This window comes from Mesitornis unicolor, unplaced genomic scaffold (genome assembly GCF_000695765.1).
Source record: "Mesitornis unicolor isolate BGI_N332 unplaced genomic scaffold, ASM69576v1 scaffold12395, whole genome shotgun sequence".
NCBI classification, from domain to species: domain Eukaryota; kingdom Metazoa; phylum Chordata; class Aves; order Mesitornithiformes; family Mesitornithidae; genus Mesitornis; species Mesitornis unicolor.
In genome coordinates, this window is record NW_010187552.1 from 5,826 (window position 1) to 23,230 (window position 17,405).

At 40.7% G+C, this 17,405-nt stretch overlaps 1 protein-coding gene across 1 annotated transcript; it reads right to left on the reverse strand.

Moving 5' to 3' along the window:
- Positions 1-215: 215 nt before the first annotated feature.
- LRRC3B (leucine rich repeat containing 3B) lies at positions 216-1,474 on the reverse strand. Its single transcript, XM_010185492.1, has one exon. It carries the CDS (start codon positions 1,312-1,314, stop codon positions 535-537), a length of 780 nt encoding a protein of 259 aa, XP_010183794.1. The 5' UTR covers positions 1,315-1,474; the 3' UTR covers positions 216-534.
- Positions 1,475-17,405: the final 15,931 nt, after the last annotated feature.

The following is a 17,405-nucleotide window of genomic DNA, read 5'->3' on the forward strand; positions in this document are numbered from 1 at the left end:
TACATCGTGCCCCTCTCCCATCATGGCGAGCAGCCCCAAAAATGGGCTACCATTCACCAGGTCTTCAACTGGCACCCCAAGGAGAGATGTTCCCTTCAGGAATCCTCCACTCCCAGACCTCTCACAGTCCACCTTGTCATCCCTCCTCTCTTCTACTTGATCAAACCAAGTGTGGTCTGGCACTGGACAGGGGTCTGATCAATAAATTACTCTGGTTTACATGGTTCAAATTTAAGCTTTTATTTGGTTTTTAAATTAAAAAAATAAATTTCGTTATTAAATAGTGGAATGGGTCTAAACTAACGTTTACATATTAATTCACTTGCTTTAGGATACCACCAGTGAAATAATTAAAGTATACCACCCGGACAAAACTTTCTGTTAGAAAGCTCAACAGTGGCGTAATTCGGTTAAACAGAAAAAAACCCCAAAAGTCTTAATGTTTACAATGAAGGTTAGAAGTAAACCTCTGGTTTTAGTGTCATCCAAATCTAGTTACTTTCCATCACAAAGGCAGTCATTGTATTCGGAATACTATACCACAGTGCTAATGTCATCGGCTTCGTCTGGTTTCTTTTGCCTGCTTGGCAGGGATTTCAAGTACTCAAGGTGCCTCCTCGCATCCTCCTGGTTTTGCCGGACGTAATAAACCACGTACGAGATCACCATGGTGAACCAGCCAAACATGGTGACCAGCATGGCGTAATCCGTAGTCTTTTTAGGAAGGTTGCAGAGGTCAGCATCATTGGCAGCATTGAGGAACGGTCTCCCAGCATGTTCATCCAGCACAGAAGTCTTGCAGATGACGTTGTTGGCCGTCTCGTGGTTGGAGGCCATGCTCCTCAACACCTGCTGCAGCGTGCAGTCACAGTGCCAGGGGTTGTTTGCAATTCTGGCTCTGGCCTTTAGGTTGTTGAAAGCGTTTTTGTGCACACTTTGAATCCGGTTGTCGGACAAATCCAGAGTCTGCAAGGTTTCTGCCACACCTTTAAAGGCATGTTCATCTATAAACTCAATCCCGTTTTTTGATAAATTGAGGACTCTCAGTTGGTGCAAGTCCTTAAAAATTTCATTGGGGATAGATGTTATCTGATTGGAGTCCAAATAAAGTAAGACTGTTTCTGGAGGAAGATCTCTGGGTATTTCCTTGAGGTTCGCATTGCTACAGCTGACGTTCAGACCTCCGGAGTGAGAGCAGAGGCAGCCTTTCGGGCACATACTGGCAGAATGAAAGCACAGTATCATGAGGACAAAACTTTGTAAGAGCAGACACATGGAGAGGGAACGAGTTAACCACAGGTCTACCAAATGCATGCTGAGGTGTCAGCATAATCACACGACCATTTCTCATTCAGCCAACAGTGATGGGAAAAGGATTGGCAAAGCTGAAACGTGGCTTCATTTTCTTCAGTGGGAGTCGTATAAACTGACTAACACATGGGCTTCCTCATGGTCAATACTCTTCATAGAAGGACACCTGCAGAGAGGAAAGAAAGCAAGTTCCTTATACCATGGACGCCAATCCTAATTTTGTTTTCATTTTAAAAAATAGAAGTAAAATGAAGTCAATATGAAGAGCAACACTAAATAAATTATCTATTATCCTATCAGTGCACCAGAGGATTTATTTAGGTAATTCCTATCAGCATTAATCTGAGTTTAGTACATAAATCCCCAGTACATTTTGAAATTGATAGAATACACTTACTACAAATAGTATAGGTTTAGGCTTTAATACTTATTAGAAGAGTCACTGGTTTGTTTTTATCACGGACTTTTCTAAAACAGCTACAAAACTAAATTGCATTTTCCCTTCCTAAAGCAAAAGATGCATTAATAGGAGCCAAGAGTTGGAACCCTAGCAACAGTGAAAGGTAAGTGAGGAATTTGTGGTCGTTCATGTGAACTTATCTCAAAATAATTTATGCTATTTTAAAGTCCAAATTGAAGTACTTCACCAAGGAAATATTTTTCCTACATCAAGAAACAAAAATTACGTAAACCAAATGCTGCTGCAAGACACCACAAACTTCTACCATCTCCTTGTTTGTTTCCTATTCCTTCTCTTCTGCTTTTACCATTGGATTTCCTGTACCTCCCAGCATCTTGTGAGACATTGCTGTGGGACCCACAGAAATAATGTCTACTTCTAGTTTTCCTGAAAATTTTCTTTTAATTTAATATGGAGGAAAAGAAAGAAATGTAACAACTACTGAAAACTTCCCCCCCCCCCCCGTCAAATAAAACACACAGTTACGTGCGAGCCAAACAAGAAATATCTTATTCATGGCATGTAATTTGCTAATAGAACATATGAAAAATATTGTTTCTGCTTCTCTCCTCTCAAGTAGGCTTAAAAATAGTAAATATCCAGAAGCTTTTCCATTTTCTCCTTTAATTGGAGCACAAATACAGAAGTCTGAAACGCTGACCTATAAGGTTTCAAAGACAACCTCATTTATTTTTCCCCCTATTATGGTAAACTATGAAATTTCTAACCACAACAGGTCCCTTTGTTTTCATGTGCATGCCCTTTGTCTTTGTAGTGGCTTGAATATTTGCAGCCTTCAGGTTGTATTTACATATAAATGAATTTTTTTTTTTCATCGAATCCAGTGTTGTCCACTGAACAACAAAATCCCTGCAGGGAGGATATGTGTGGTTCTACAGGAAAAAGAAGAAATTGCACTGCAAGCAGTTTTGTCTGCAGAACTCACATACTAGCAGCAGCTTTTTGGCATATCACAGTAATATGGATCACATGTGTCAGGCAATATTTCAAACCCAGAGCTCAAGTTTTATTTATCTCTTTTGCTGAGGCTTAATATGTCAGAGAAAAAAAAAATCTTAATAACATGTGAAAAGAAGCCCGTTGCACTGGATGCATCCTTGCCACTTCTCTCTGTGGCTCTTTGGTCACTGCAGTGCTTGGTCTTCAGATCTGACAGTAATCTGCTACAGGAGACAAGTTACAGAAGTCAGCTTTTCCCAGTCTGCCCAAAAGTGCAGCCATTACTTGCTAAAATGTGCAGCCCATTTGGAGGCAAAGCTGGAGTTGACAATCTGCTCCTCCCTCCAGTAGCCCTGGATGCTGCCACGAGAAGACCCGTCCCCTGGAAAAACAGCCTATTTCTTTTCCTTTGATGTTTGTGTGTTTCACTACTGTGCTGCACCAAAAGAGTAGATGAGTGGTCCAGATCGCCATCACAGAATAAGTATCTCATCACTACTTGTGTACATAGGCTTTCCACCAACAATACTGCAGGAATGGATTGGGGTGAGAGAGCAAAGGCCTGAAGTAGATGTTGAATTTTGCAGAAGCATAAAAATCACACTATTCTCACCAGACTGTGATGATTAAATATCATATTCGCTTCAGTACAGTCTAAAAAAAACAACCTGGAACTACACCATAGATCCTGCTGAGTCCTCCTTAGTGCAGCTATGCCACCAGAGATCACGTGTCAAAGATGCCCCACACACCAAAACCAATGTGGAATGTCCTCATCCCACTGAAGACAAATGAAGCTCTTCTTCTTTAATGTCTTAATGTGCTTAGAGTGAAAGAAGTAGGATCATTACAGACTAAGCAGGAAAGTGTTTAGTGAAGCAACACCTCTGCAAAAGAGATAACTAAGTAAATGGACAAAGAGGGAGAAAAACTCCAAATGTTCTAAATTGTTAGAAAAAGCAAATACAAGTTTAAACCCATAATTAACAACCCAGTCAACAAAACTTTGCTGAGCAAGAATAAAGCTCAGCAAATTCTCAGTAAATTAACTGGAAGCAACCCAATGGGGCTGAGCACCAGTCAGGAGAAGCCAAGCTTTGTTTACTTCCGTAATCAGAATATCTGATACAAGGTATATCTGAGGTTTGGGTCTCACTAGCAAACTTACAGTAAGAACTTTCTTGACTCACAGGCATCCTAGTGACTGCAGCAAGCGAAAAAGAGAACTAGGATCCACACATATGTAATGCCAGAAGGAAAGTTCTTGGTTTCTTGAGCATCTTTCTAATTTTCTCTGCTTGGAACACAACAAATAAAGAGGAAGGTAACAAAGTTGGAAAAAAGATAAGAGATATATACCTGACAAAACCACAGAAAGGGATGGAAGATACAGAATTGAAATAAATACATGAATTAATTAGAAATCTGTAAATAAAGATAAAATGAAAAATAAAAAGTAAATGAAGGCACAGGAAAATTACAATACTACAGGCATAGGTAACAGCATGGTATGGAAGGATTTTTTATGCACATTTCTAAAATACAAGTACGAACATAGAAAACCTAACGCACAAGGTAAATATTGCAGGGCACTAAAACTACAGAGGGAAGATCGCACTAAGGAATTCTTTACAGTCTTGCAATTTAAACTGGTTTTCTAGCTTTCCTCTTCTCATGCTCCCCCAAGACCATTCACTCAGTACAAACATCCAATAGCATGGGAAAATGTACAAATCCTGAAATCCTTAAGGAAAGCACATTTGCTTTTAATACACAGTGAGATTTCTACTGAACTTTAGGTGTCAGGTACTTGCAAGCAAGGTGCAGAGACTGTATCTTAGCACCTGAATGCAATACTACTAAATTAGCTATCTGATTACTAACTCCTCCCCACAAGAAATGAGTGATATAAAGAAGCATTAATGCCTCCAACTACCCACCTGGAAGAAAGGGCCTGCAGACTTAGCCAAGTCACACAGAAAGTCCATTACAAGACTACCTGCAATATTAATTTATGCTGTTGTGTCTTCAGGTGCAGGATAGGAAATCCTATAACCCTCACACAGGACAGCATAAAATGACATAGACTGAGATTTTTTGTTGTTTAAGACATTAAACACCCAAGCAGTCACACATGTTTGAGTAGTTCCCCACTGGACCTCCACACAGTCTCTGCCCCCATAAGAAACTGAGAATGGAGCAGCTGCCAGTCCCTTACACTTGAATACCAGCCACTGCTCTCAAAAGACTCAAAAGAAAAGACTAAAATCAGCCCTAAGAAATATTCTGCCTAGAGTAATTTAAACACACACAACCCCTTCCAGGTGGGATTTACTCCCTGCTTGTTCATCAGATCTCTTTTCCATACATTGTGTATCTAGATTTCAGTAGGGTCCTTCAAAGATTACTTTCTAGCACTACAAAAATCAACTGTGACAGCCAAAGATCTTTGTTTCTAGTTCTCCAATATCACAGTGCTTTTACTTGGAATTTCACCTGGATTCTCAGACATTTTCACGTGAATTCCCAAACAGTTCTGTTTAGTAGAGTCAAAGAACATCAAGCTTTTCCTGATGGTTATTCATCAAGCAAGATCTCACATGATAAAGACAAAACCATGACCCAATGTACTTAATATTAATGTCTATGGCATGATTCCTGCCCTAAATTATAGAAATGAGGGCCACAAATGAAGTCTGTAGAACAGGATCACACAGGTCCATGCCAACTTAAGACTCCTAGACTTACACACAGCCATCCTTGTGGCTCTTCTCTGAACACACTCCAGAATCTCAACATCCTTCTTATAGTGAGGGGCCCAGAACTGAACACAGTACTCGAGGTGCGGCCTCACCAGTGCCAAGTACAGGGGGATAATCACCTCCCTGGACCTGCTGGTCACAATGTTTTTAATACAGGCCAAGATGCCATTGGGCACACTGCTGGTTCATGTTAAGAAAAGAGCTCTGGTTTATGTCTTTGTACTCCTTTTTTTTGCCATTTTCATAAAATGCCATACACTAGTTTATCTCTAAAAATATTACCTTGTAATTAATATTGACAAGACAGCCATAACCAGGAGACTAAAGGCTAAAATTCACAGGTTTTTAGCCCACCCAAAAAGAGCAGTTTGCTGAAGGGCTGGGGACAGGACAATTTTACCTTAACCAGAGATTTGTCATCACTACTCAACTATTTGCCATACAACTGCAGTTAGCATATTTATGAATAATCAAAACATAGAAGATATGCACAGGCAGACTCCGAGCTGGGCAACTCGACCCTCTCTGTGGCTCCGGGACACCACCAGGAAATTCAGTTTAGCAGACGAAACAAGAATCTGGTCTCGAGTCTCAGGACAACCTCTGTCTTTCATACATCTCTCCCTGGTGCTCCTCAAATGCAGTACATCTGCCTGGCCGCTCCTCAGCATAGCTATCTTGAAGGTTGGCAGTTAAAATGCTATGAAGCACCAAACCAGAGAGGTGCCAAGTGCTTCTTCCAAGGTGCCAGGTGATTCAAATTTCCAGATGAAAAGTCTCCAGCAGTGGAAGATTTTCAGGATCTCAGAACATGGCAAGATGAAATCCTAAAGCAGTAAGAAGATAAATTAATAGAAGCCAACAGCAAATGAAGTGGGGGAAAAAGGGGTGAAAAAGATCACTGAATCAATGAATAATTGAAATGCCGTGATTAATCAGTGTGAGCCTGAACTCCAATTACATAATGGATTCATTATCTAATGAAACTCCAAATGTACTCAAACTATAAAATTCTTCCCTAAGAACAGGACTCAGAATGCTTGCCGGCATTTTGTTCCCAAAAAGCTTCCAGTATAGGTATCCTTCTACCAACTGCTCATGGGAAATCACTTCCAGTTGCAGAAGCAAGCTGTGCAGGTAAAATTTTACAGATCTTAAGCTACGAATCCTCTCTCTTTACAGTCATGGAGTAATAAAATGGTTGGAGAGAGCCAAATGAACATTTCAAGCTATAATTACTTTCTGATTGTGAGACCACTGAATGTATCACTCCTTATTACAGATTAACAGCTTGCTTAATTATACTGTGTGGGCAAATGAATCAGCACATTTAGACTGATGGGTTGGGTTCACGTTAAAAAATGTGTTTGACTTTTCTCCCTTTTCATCTCAAGTCAGGAATTATTTTATAATTCTCAGCTGACAGGAAAATGTGTGAAGCTTAGCAGATACAGTAACTGATCAATGACAGAAAAATATTACCAATTATCTCCTATCTTTCCAGTGATGCTTTGCTCTTGGAAGTTTTCTGTGGCAACACATTTCTTGGAAAGGAATTTTATATGCTTGATGGAAATTAAAGGAATAGCTGTCAGAGATGCTCTTAGACCTCTTTGTTTCAAACTCTAACAAAGACTGAACATGGTTTTATTCTTCCATTGTCACCATCACTTGCTCTTTAGAAGATGTTCAGTGCTGCCTACTTTTCCCAGTTACCTATCTTCTGCATCCTTTCTGTATGACTAAAATTACAAAAGGCTCTCATCCCTTCTCTGAGCAATATACCCTGCCAGGAAATATCAACAACATTTTGTACGCATATCTAAGCCATTTGAAAAAGAAAAGAAAACATTAAATATGCTTACAGTGTATATGTAGTGGCAACATGGAGTAAGTTAAAAACTAAAGGCATAAGGTGTAAGAGAAATACCATCATCCCTCAAACATCATTTATCATTATATTTGCCAGAAATTGGCTTCACAATCTGTGGAAGAAAGAACAAAGGCTCAAGATACGCCAGTTACTGCTCAGCAAACAAATCTGCAAAATGGATTTTTTACCACTGAGAACAGCTGAGAACATGAAGAACGACATTACAGACACTAAAGGGAAATGCTCCACCACAGACAAGTGATTGACTGTGAAAAGTTCTCCAAAGACATATTATTTGTTTCTAGATTAATTATTACTGTGCATTAGAGTAAAAAACATTTTTAGAGTTTTGGATTATATTCTACCACATCTCAGTCACATTCTCTGAAACAACAGCAACAACCATTCTGTTTGGCAAGAAAATCCTTTCCAGCAGCAGCTGAGTCAATCCTCCGTATGATCTATACTAGAAAAAAAAATATATATACTCTGAAAGCTTAAAATAACCTGAAGTGGAAAAACTTTGTCTTCTCTGGGTAAAGAGACCCAGACTGAAGTCTGTTCTAGAGTCTGGTTATGAACTGAATGCCTAGGAGCCTTTCACGACTAGGCAATGCAGTACATTTTCAATAAATCTGATAGAATCCAATGGAAAATGTTTTCAACATAAAAGATCAATTTCACACTGTTTTCTGATCTATTTTTCTCTCGTATTATAAAATTATGTGATCAACGTGAAGAAGAAAAGGGCTTGGTTGGAGCCATACCCTAACTCTAACCAGTAGCTAATGATGGATGCTCCTTCAACTTAATTCTCCAGCACCATATCAGAGAAACTGTCTTCTTGATCTCAAGATAATTACACTGATCACCTCAATGATTACCAGCATAATCAGTGACAAGTCTTGCAATTTAATCTTGATAACTGCACCTGGTGACTGCAGATGGTGTCCTTGTCCAACTGAAAATCTCATTCTTTTTTTGCAAAGTGTAAATCTAACAAAAACCGTTATCAGAAACTAACAGGCCTTTAAGGTACTGCCTTCAAGGTACTGCCTTGCAAAGATAGGCAAGATTCAGACCATCCAGAGGCCTTTCTTCAACTTTTAAGGGTGTTTATTTCATTCTGCATACTGCTATCTTCAGGCTCATTTGAGATTCATCCAAGTATTTCTGCAACTTAGTAGGCAGTGGGAAGAGAGAAGTTGTAATTAGGCTGGGGAAGCTGTGCTGATAATAAAGTCAGCAAGGCAGAAATAAGCATGCAAACCTGAAGGGACCGTTCAGCAAGGAACATGCTAGTGGCTTTGTAAAGTTGACAACAGTCGCATGAAACAGCCAGCAAGGCAGCTGCTGGCAGCAGATACCCAGGCTCTGGGGAGTCCTAGAAGAAATAAGATGTGTTACAGAGTCCAAAGGAAGACAGGGAAGGGAGGAGAAGAATGAAGCAGAGCTTGACTGAAAGTTGCTTCTTCCAGTTGAGCCTCTGCCATAGAGAAAGTTCACAGGAACCATGATGGGTCACGGCAGGTGAGCCCATCTCTTGGGTTAGATGCCTCAAAAGGAAATATGGATGTGAGAAGAGGCAGAGATGAAGTTTAGCATCCAGTTTCACACACTCTTGCTTTTAATTGGGATCTAGATTACACTGTTGTGCTAAACCACAGGAAACCAAGACTCTTCATGCACAACTGCCCAGTGACAAAAACAGAGCAATCATCTATGATCCCAGGAATTTGCAAGGAAAGAAGCCAGGGCAGTAGAAGCTACTACTGAAATGAAACAATCTGATTAATTTCTGTAAGATGAGACCACAAAGAAAAAGAATGTAATTCCAGAGCAATTAGTCTGTATGAAAAAATCTGAAAGAAAAAAGCACAAGCTAAATTAGCAACAAGGTACAGCACTTTAGAATAGAGTGCCTCAGCAGTTATTAATTCAGCTTCTTGTGCTTTTAAATATACTAGTTGTACAATAACAGGACCTTTAAAAGGCATACAGGAGTATCTGATTTAGAAAAATGCAAGAAAAATGAAATGTGTAACATTTGTATATAAAGGAAACCAATTATGTTTGAAATTCCCAATTAAAAGCTCTAAACTTAAAAGTGAATGCTCAACAGCCCAAAATCACAACCTTCTGTTGAAGAAATGAAAACTGTGACATAACAACGCATTTCAGAAAATGGCAAAAGAGACAGCAAGTATGGAATAATTATGAGATCAATAAGCAATCAGACGGCTTTAGCAAGACATTCAAGTGACCTTATGGAATCAAGTGACACACTGAGTTAATTAGAAGCCATTTGGGCTTGCCAAAGAAACCATTTGAACAGTGATGCTGGTTTTGCTGTGTCAATGGTTATTAAACCTTCACACTGCCACCTGCATAGCTGAGAGAGCAAAGAGCACACCTACACCACCACACAGATCTTCTTATTTCTGCATCAAAGGTATCAAGCAAAGGTATCATAAACCTCTACTGTATCAAACCACCCACCACTAAAACCACATCCCCACTTTTAATATTTTAATCCACGAGCAGCTTCAAATAACTGTAATTTCTTTTTCATCAGCTTGCCAGAGAAACTTATCTTTTTTCTTTCAATGAATGCTATAGTATTGGGCTAATAATAGATTTTATTTCTATATTTAGGTATAATTATAGCTCTAAAAGCTAAACGTATGACAGGCTGCCAGAGTTAGACACAGGGCTTTTGTACTTCCACAAAAGCATGATTAGCAGGTTCCCAACAGGACTCGTTTTTAGCTCTGCTGGCTGCTACCCGCATTAGAGGCCAAGGAAGAGAAGGGCTCAGGTACAATCTCTGCAGCTCTGCTTCAGTTGAGGATCTCCCAAGCGAAGTCTAGCAGAAGAAAGCTTCAATGCCATCTTGTGCTGGCAGCATTTCCCCAATTAAGAGTTTAAGGCCAGATGGAGCCATTAGATCATCTAATTTGACCCCCTGCCTATTGCATGACGTGTCATTTTACCAGTAAACCTCATATGGAGCCCCATAATTTAGGTCAGACTGAAGCATGTCAGAACTGAGGAGACTGCTGCGTGCCCACGGCAGTACCTTTTGTACCCACTGTTCCTGTACCATCCCGTACCAGGAGGTAAAAGGATGCCCTCAGCAGAGCCTGAATGCACCCACAAAATTCAACTCTGTCAACATCCACCAGAGCAGTTAAACTACTCCAGCAGACATCTGCTTGGCTCCAAATGAAAGTTAGAAAAACTGGCTACTCTTTAATGTGCTGGTGAGTTACATCAGGCCCTCAGCTACCATTAAAGGACTCTGCAAATTACACATGTTCCACCTAAGCAACAATCAGCATGTTTTCATTTCAAAATGACTGTTCTGGAGCATTCCCAAGACTTCCCAGGAAGTCAGGTAAAACTCTTTTATTTTTATTTTTTTATAAACCATGCAGTATTTTTCCAAAGTCATAAAAAGCTCGCTGTGTAAGTTTCTCTTCTGAGGACATATGATCATAGCAAGTTGTTATTACAACTTGATGTAGGAGGTTGAAATAATTAAAGGGTTCTCTGACCCTTACTCAGCAAAAATATTTAGCCTCGTTGCAACTCAGCAGCTTGGTGAGAGGCGAGTCTTCAGTGTTCAGGGGGCTGAAAGAAAAGTTGTTTATCAACAATTGCAAAATAACAGGAAAAGCTCTAAAAATAAAAAAGAAAAAAGGACAGGCATTTCTCAGTGGAAATAAACACCAGTGTTTATCAGACATGAAATCTAGCTATGCTAGAAAAAAACAAAAGCCAGGCACAGCTGCTCAATACAGAGTGAGCAGAGATTTTCCAGTCAGTCAGTCATTCTTCCCAAGGAGAAAAGAAAAGAAAGGAAGAGCCAAAAGAAAGCGTTGCAATGGCTGCCTACAAGATGAGAACAAATCATTGAGGTCACATTTATTCAAAGGGAAAAGAGGTCTTTATTAGCAGCACAACAGGAAGAGACTGAAACTCAGTTCAATAAAACTCGTATTTTAAAGACAAGAATACATCAGCTTTTTGTGTGTCCCCACAGAGGTTATACAGCCAAGTTGACTTTGGCGGAGCTACCTGACACAGAAGGCAGGAGAGGGGAAGAAAAAAAAAAATCTTGATTAGCTGGGCAATGATCCAATGAGCAAGACACTGGAGGCTGCAAGTTCACAGCCGAAGAAGCTAAGGTAGAAATAATTTATAGCAAATTAAGTTAGGTCATGATAATGAAATTTAAAGACACGTGGGACACGATTTATTTTACTAAGGCTTGTTGAGAAGTGAAAACCAAGCAGAGCTAACAGGAGGGCTAATTTAACTCTGGCTACAGTTGGTACTGGCACTGAGATAAACTTAACTTGACATATGTAGAATGGGAAAGAGAAGATAAGAATCGGATTTTGAAAAAAAAAAAAATGTGTTTAGGCCATTTTTCCAAATTGCAGGGGGGAACAGGGCAATTTCGCTCCTGTGAATCACTACTACTTGTTTTCCAATTTTAAACCATCCTGGCACACAGCCCTCAGTGGCAAACGTGGTGGAAATACCTGATCACAAGTCCCAGGAAGGGATGGATACCAACACCTGTGCTGCAAAGCCCCTGCCATCAAGGAGCTGGAGGGAAGATGGAAAACCCTAACGGGAGAAGCTCCCATGAGAGGTGCAGTCCCATTGCAGGTCACTAGAAAGCAGCAGCTGCAGCAGGAGGGATGCTTTTATCATTGAGGGCTTTGTGAGTTACCTCAACAGGTTACCCGGCAGCAGCTTGGGCTTTGGCTTTGCTTGGCAACACATGCAGTGCCACTACCGTCCTCAACTGTCCCTCCTGCCACCCACCTGCCTCTCCCTCCTCACACTGCGAAAAACAGCAGGTGATGGGAAAAAAGAAAGCCACTTTATAAAGGATGAATGCAGCAGTTTGCAGGGGGGAGGTAGGGAGAGAGAGAATAATGAAAAAGCGTTAATATTAAAGTAATAAAGCTTGTGGCCATTTTTCAGCCTGAAATGCACAACACCATAAAACAATGCTTAAAGGCACTCACTTCTGTTCCAAACCACCTGCACCCTAAGGCACCCTGCTATTAGCACAGAAGTTGTTTACTACCACTCTCATTTCAGTCTGATTCCAGGAGAGCCATAAAGCTGATTTTTTTTTTCACTCGGTACAAAAGCTCAAGTGACCTCAGGTTTTCTTTGGTCTGCCAAGTCCTGCCACGTAACCTGCAATCCCTGCCCAGTCTCTAACCCACTCATTTCTAGTAAGATGTAGAACAGTCACAGCAGAGCAAAGGGAATTTTTCCCTAACACATGGCACACATACACCTTTCTTCTCCCCTTCTTCTTCTCCAGTTCCTGAAACAACAGCTCCTCTTGGTGAGGTGTGCTGAGCGGCTATGATGGCAGTCTTGCCTGCCAGTATGTACCACTTGTGTCCATACACTTCCCACAAATGGTCTAGGTGGTGGTAGGTAAAATGAGACTTCCACTTCCCCTCCTGAAACAAACCCTTCCAAAAAAAGTAGAGAAGCAACGAAATGTAAGAGCAGAAAAAATAAATAATGAACATTCTTTTGAAACTAAGACATATTTTTACCTGTTTGTTTTTTTCTTCACTTGCCTCTTTTATTGTGTGTGTTTTGTTTTGTTTTTTCATTTGCTGCAAACAACACACATAAATCTAAAGCCACTCATCTGCTTTTTTTATGTCTGTCAACAACAAACATTAGGATTTAGTGGCTCTTTATAGGTATGGACCAGCTACAAAGAAAGTCTTAATCTCACTGGCAGGACTACTAATTCAGGGACAAAAAGACACAGGCTAGAAGAGTGGTGATACCTACAGGAACATTCAAGGCTGTCAGGAAAGCCTGTGGAATCAGGAATAGCGAAGAAGGAGAACCAAAAAGTGCTGTCACACCTGTGCTCTCACCGTGAAGGGAGTAAGCCAGACGTGGCAGTTTCACGTGAGAGACCACATCGGCTTACGAGCTGATGAGTGAATTCCTTACAACCTGGAGCCCAGTGAAGTGCCAAGCATGAACAAGTTCTATAAATCATACCATCTTTCTGGAAGTTACATGACAATCCATGAAGCAGCCCACCATCAGCAGCATCAGCTTCTCATTGACTAATACAGCAGAGAGATACGCACTGATACAGTCATCAACCCATACAGTAGTATAGGCTTACCCCGTATTTACAGATCTTCACTGCAGGAGTGAGTAATGAAAACCACCCTGCTAACTGACCCCCCTCCTTTCTATCTTTTTAAGAATCAATGTATTTCAATGTATTTCAAAGTCACCTTTACCTCTTCTATGCATTCAAATCCCACATCTGAATATAAGTCAACAGTCCAGGACACCCAAAGAAGTCCAAATGCAACACCATTATCAAGTCCCAGCCTACATACTATGAAGAAAGGCAAAATAAAGAGTAAAACAAACCGTATCGCTTGAGAGTGGCATTTTCAAATCTCTTTTCCCTCATGCTCCCCATCACAGAAGACATTATGTTACTCATTCTCCTTTCCTTAGTTGCCATAGATGCAGAGCCACAGTGCTGCAGCAATGCTGGTCCCATCTTCATAACTGTTTCACATCTGAGCACTTTCTACACTCCTGACTTTTCTTGCTTTCAGTCAGGCAAAGGTACTCTCCAGTTCCAGCCTGACACTCCTTACCCAGCAGTGAGGATCACAGACTAGCTCACGCAACATAAAACAGACTGAGCTTTTGCAACTCAGTGGTGCCATGCACACTTTTGGTGCCACTCATTCTGGCCCAGGGAAAGTTTGCCTTCATCCCAAAAGGATGCTTCCTGAAAATGTCAAAATTTCCATCTCTTCCAGCTACAAGAAGAAGCCCATCCTTGCAAGCCTACATTTCAAACCTTACAACCTCTGCTAGCCTGAGGAATTAAACACAGTATTAAACCTCAGTCAATAGAGTGCTGCCAACCAATTATCAAGCCAATTCATGACAGATGACCTGGGTTTGAAAGCAGTCAGCCTTCACATTGCAATAGCCATGTGTTACTGCACCACCAGGGCTTTCATGGTGCTCTGTGATCAAGAGCACCATGAACACAGAATGGAGACACTCACGGCTGTGGCATTGATAGTCCCTCTACACTGCAAACATTTTGGACACGTGCCCTCATCAACAGGACTGCAGCAGCACTGAAATGTACTTTGGCAGATGTGAACATCTCTGCAAACAGGGAGAAGTAGGCAAGTCAACCATCAGCCCTGGAGGTGCCTTAAAACTTAATCTACAATAATAACCCACCAGACCATCATTTTGTATTATGAAGTTACTTTTACAGTTGCACAAACAACTTCACTAAGAATGAGTGATTAGTTTCCCATCAATGATTTTAACAGCTGCCTTAATACGGCAATTGTTTATTTATAACAAAAGAAATACTAGCCTTCTCTTAGAATCAATGTTAGTAGTAAGCTGAGAGAAAAAATATTCTATTTATAACCTGCTAATAATTATTTTATTTAAAGTTATTAAAGTATTCCTCAGGCAAAATTCCACATCCTACCTTTAATCATTAAAATACTCATCAAAGCTTGATGGTAGATGAAGAGAAAAAGAGAAAAAAAAAATTTCACATCTTTCCCTTTACAGTGGCATTTTTTCATTATTTCTGCTGCATTTTTCATAGCATTTGTATCAAAGGTGTTATTGACACTTAAATGAATTTTTAATGTTATTGGAACATACATGTTTTCGTATTGAATTTTATGAAAGTAATTTTTATAAAATACAACTTTTTTAAAACTTAAAAAAAAACCTTTTACAACCCCTGAAAAAACAATTTGTATAAAGTATTGTACAATATGAAAAATTTCAATCAAAATACAAAATTTAGATAAGACTGGCATTTTTCTGTCTTACTAAATAGATGGTATTTTTTTCTCCAGCAGTTCTTCCACCTGGAGCTTTTAATCAACTCTCTTCAAAAGGCAGAGAAGGTGCTTCTTCAGTCCACTAATGGTTACAGCCCCTTGCGAACAGGTGAACAAAGTGGTCCCACTGAATTCTGCTTTGCTGGGCTTATGCTTAGACCTTCTTAGTAATAACCTGAAGCAGAACCTCAAGTAGTTGTGGTGAGATTATACGATGTGTTTATAAGACACCTAATACGGGGTATGTTATGAATGGTCTACCATGAACAAGACACGCACACTGCAACCCTGACTTAATAAGGTGCATTAACAACAGAAGATGCACTGAGGAAAATAAATGACCTTTTTTGTGCAACAGTCCCAGCAGAAAGCAGCCCAAAAGACGTCACAGCTACAATAATTACTGCAACATCCACAGACTTCCACTAGTTTTAAGGCAGTGCTAGGTTTCCTACCCAGAGCCATTCTTGCTTGCATGCAGAATGAGGAGCGACCCTGGCAGACCTTCACATGATGCTAGGTTGAATCCTCACTGCTCTGCAACCCCTTGAGAGCTGCTGGCTGTTTAAAAAACACAAAGAATCCAAGAGGCTTTTTAAAAGTTATTATCAACTTAAAAGCTGGTGGAGCCGTGCTGGAAGAGAAGATGAACACTGCCAAAGATCGGTGGCTCCTCAGCTATGACTCCACTCAGTGGGGATGTCCAGCTTCTCTTTGGAGGGCAAGGCTGACTAATCTGTGCTCCTCACTGGTGGCACATGCTCAGCAGGTACAGGACAATATGTACTTTGCATGCCCCTAAACGGTGAGTTTCCCAGGCTGCTGCTGGGCTTGGAGCTTCCTTCCTCCCACCAATGGTCTCATCCATATCCTGCAAGGCAGCGGCTTCCAGCGCCCTGGTCCGGTTGAGCTCAGGAGCTGTCAGGTTCCTGATGAGCTGGAAGCAGCATCTTCACATTTTTTTCTTCCCTCCTTTTCCCTATTTGACAGCTGCACAGAAATTCTTGTAGATTGGGACTGCTACACCCATGCAAGCTTAAAACAACCTTGCTCAGGCACAGATGACAGCTCTTGATGGCAACATGAACGTGACTGCAGACTAATCCACCTTGTTGTTCTGACACATGAAAACCACCCCTGACATCCCTGCGCTGCCTGTAGTCACTCCCGTTACACATCTCTGCACAGCCAGCACTCAGCCAGGCCAACACAGGAGAGAAGCACACAGGAAAAACTCCCACATTTTTGGTAGTTTCATACTCCTTTGTGCATTAGAATTTTTCAGCGTAATCATGGAAAGACATTAATAGTTTAGCTTTAAATACAAGTCTATCAACAGACTTTAAAAGTATTTAATACTCACATTCTGCAGTGAACTGGTTTGCACTTAAAGCACATTAAGATATCTCTGATAGCTAGAGGGACAGACTATTGCCAGGAAAAAAAGGCAGTCAATTTAAAAGATATTTCTTCCCTCAATATTCTATTCTCAGAAATCCCAGGCTCCTGCAAACAGTGCAAAAGTCTGGAGCGACGAAGACTCGACTACTGCAAGAAAGCACAAGCCCAATTTTCAAGAAGGAGGATCCAGTAAACTAAGGCAGGTCAATCTCACCTCCAATCCTGCGGTGATGATGAGCAAGTAAATCTGGGAACAATTTCCTTAACATATGGAGTAAAACAAGGTGACTGGGAGTAGTCAGCATGGATTTATGAAGGCAGAAATCACATCTGACCAACCTGATAGCTTTCTGCAATGAGATGCCTGGCTCATCTCATTGAAATAAGAGAGAAGCGGATGTTATTTATCTTAACTTCAGCAAAGCTTTTGACACTGTCTCCCATAACATCCTTATTGACAGACTGATGAAGTACAGACTAAATAAGTGAATGGTGCGGCGGACAGAAAACCAGTTGAACTGCTCACCTTAAAAGGCTGTGGACAGCAGCACAAAGTCCACATGATGCAAATTGTGTGGATCCAAAGTCCAGACGATGGGATAGAGTCTTCAGCAAATTGGCTGATAATACAAAACTGGGAGGAGCAGTTGATACAACCAGGTGGGTGTGCTGCCATCCAGAGGGACCTGGACAGGCTGGAGAAATGGGATGACCAA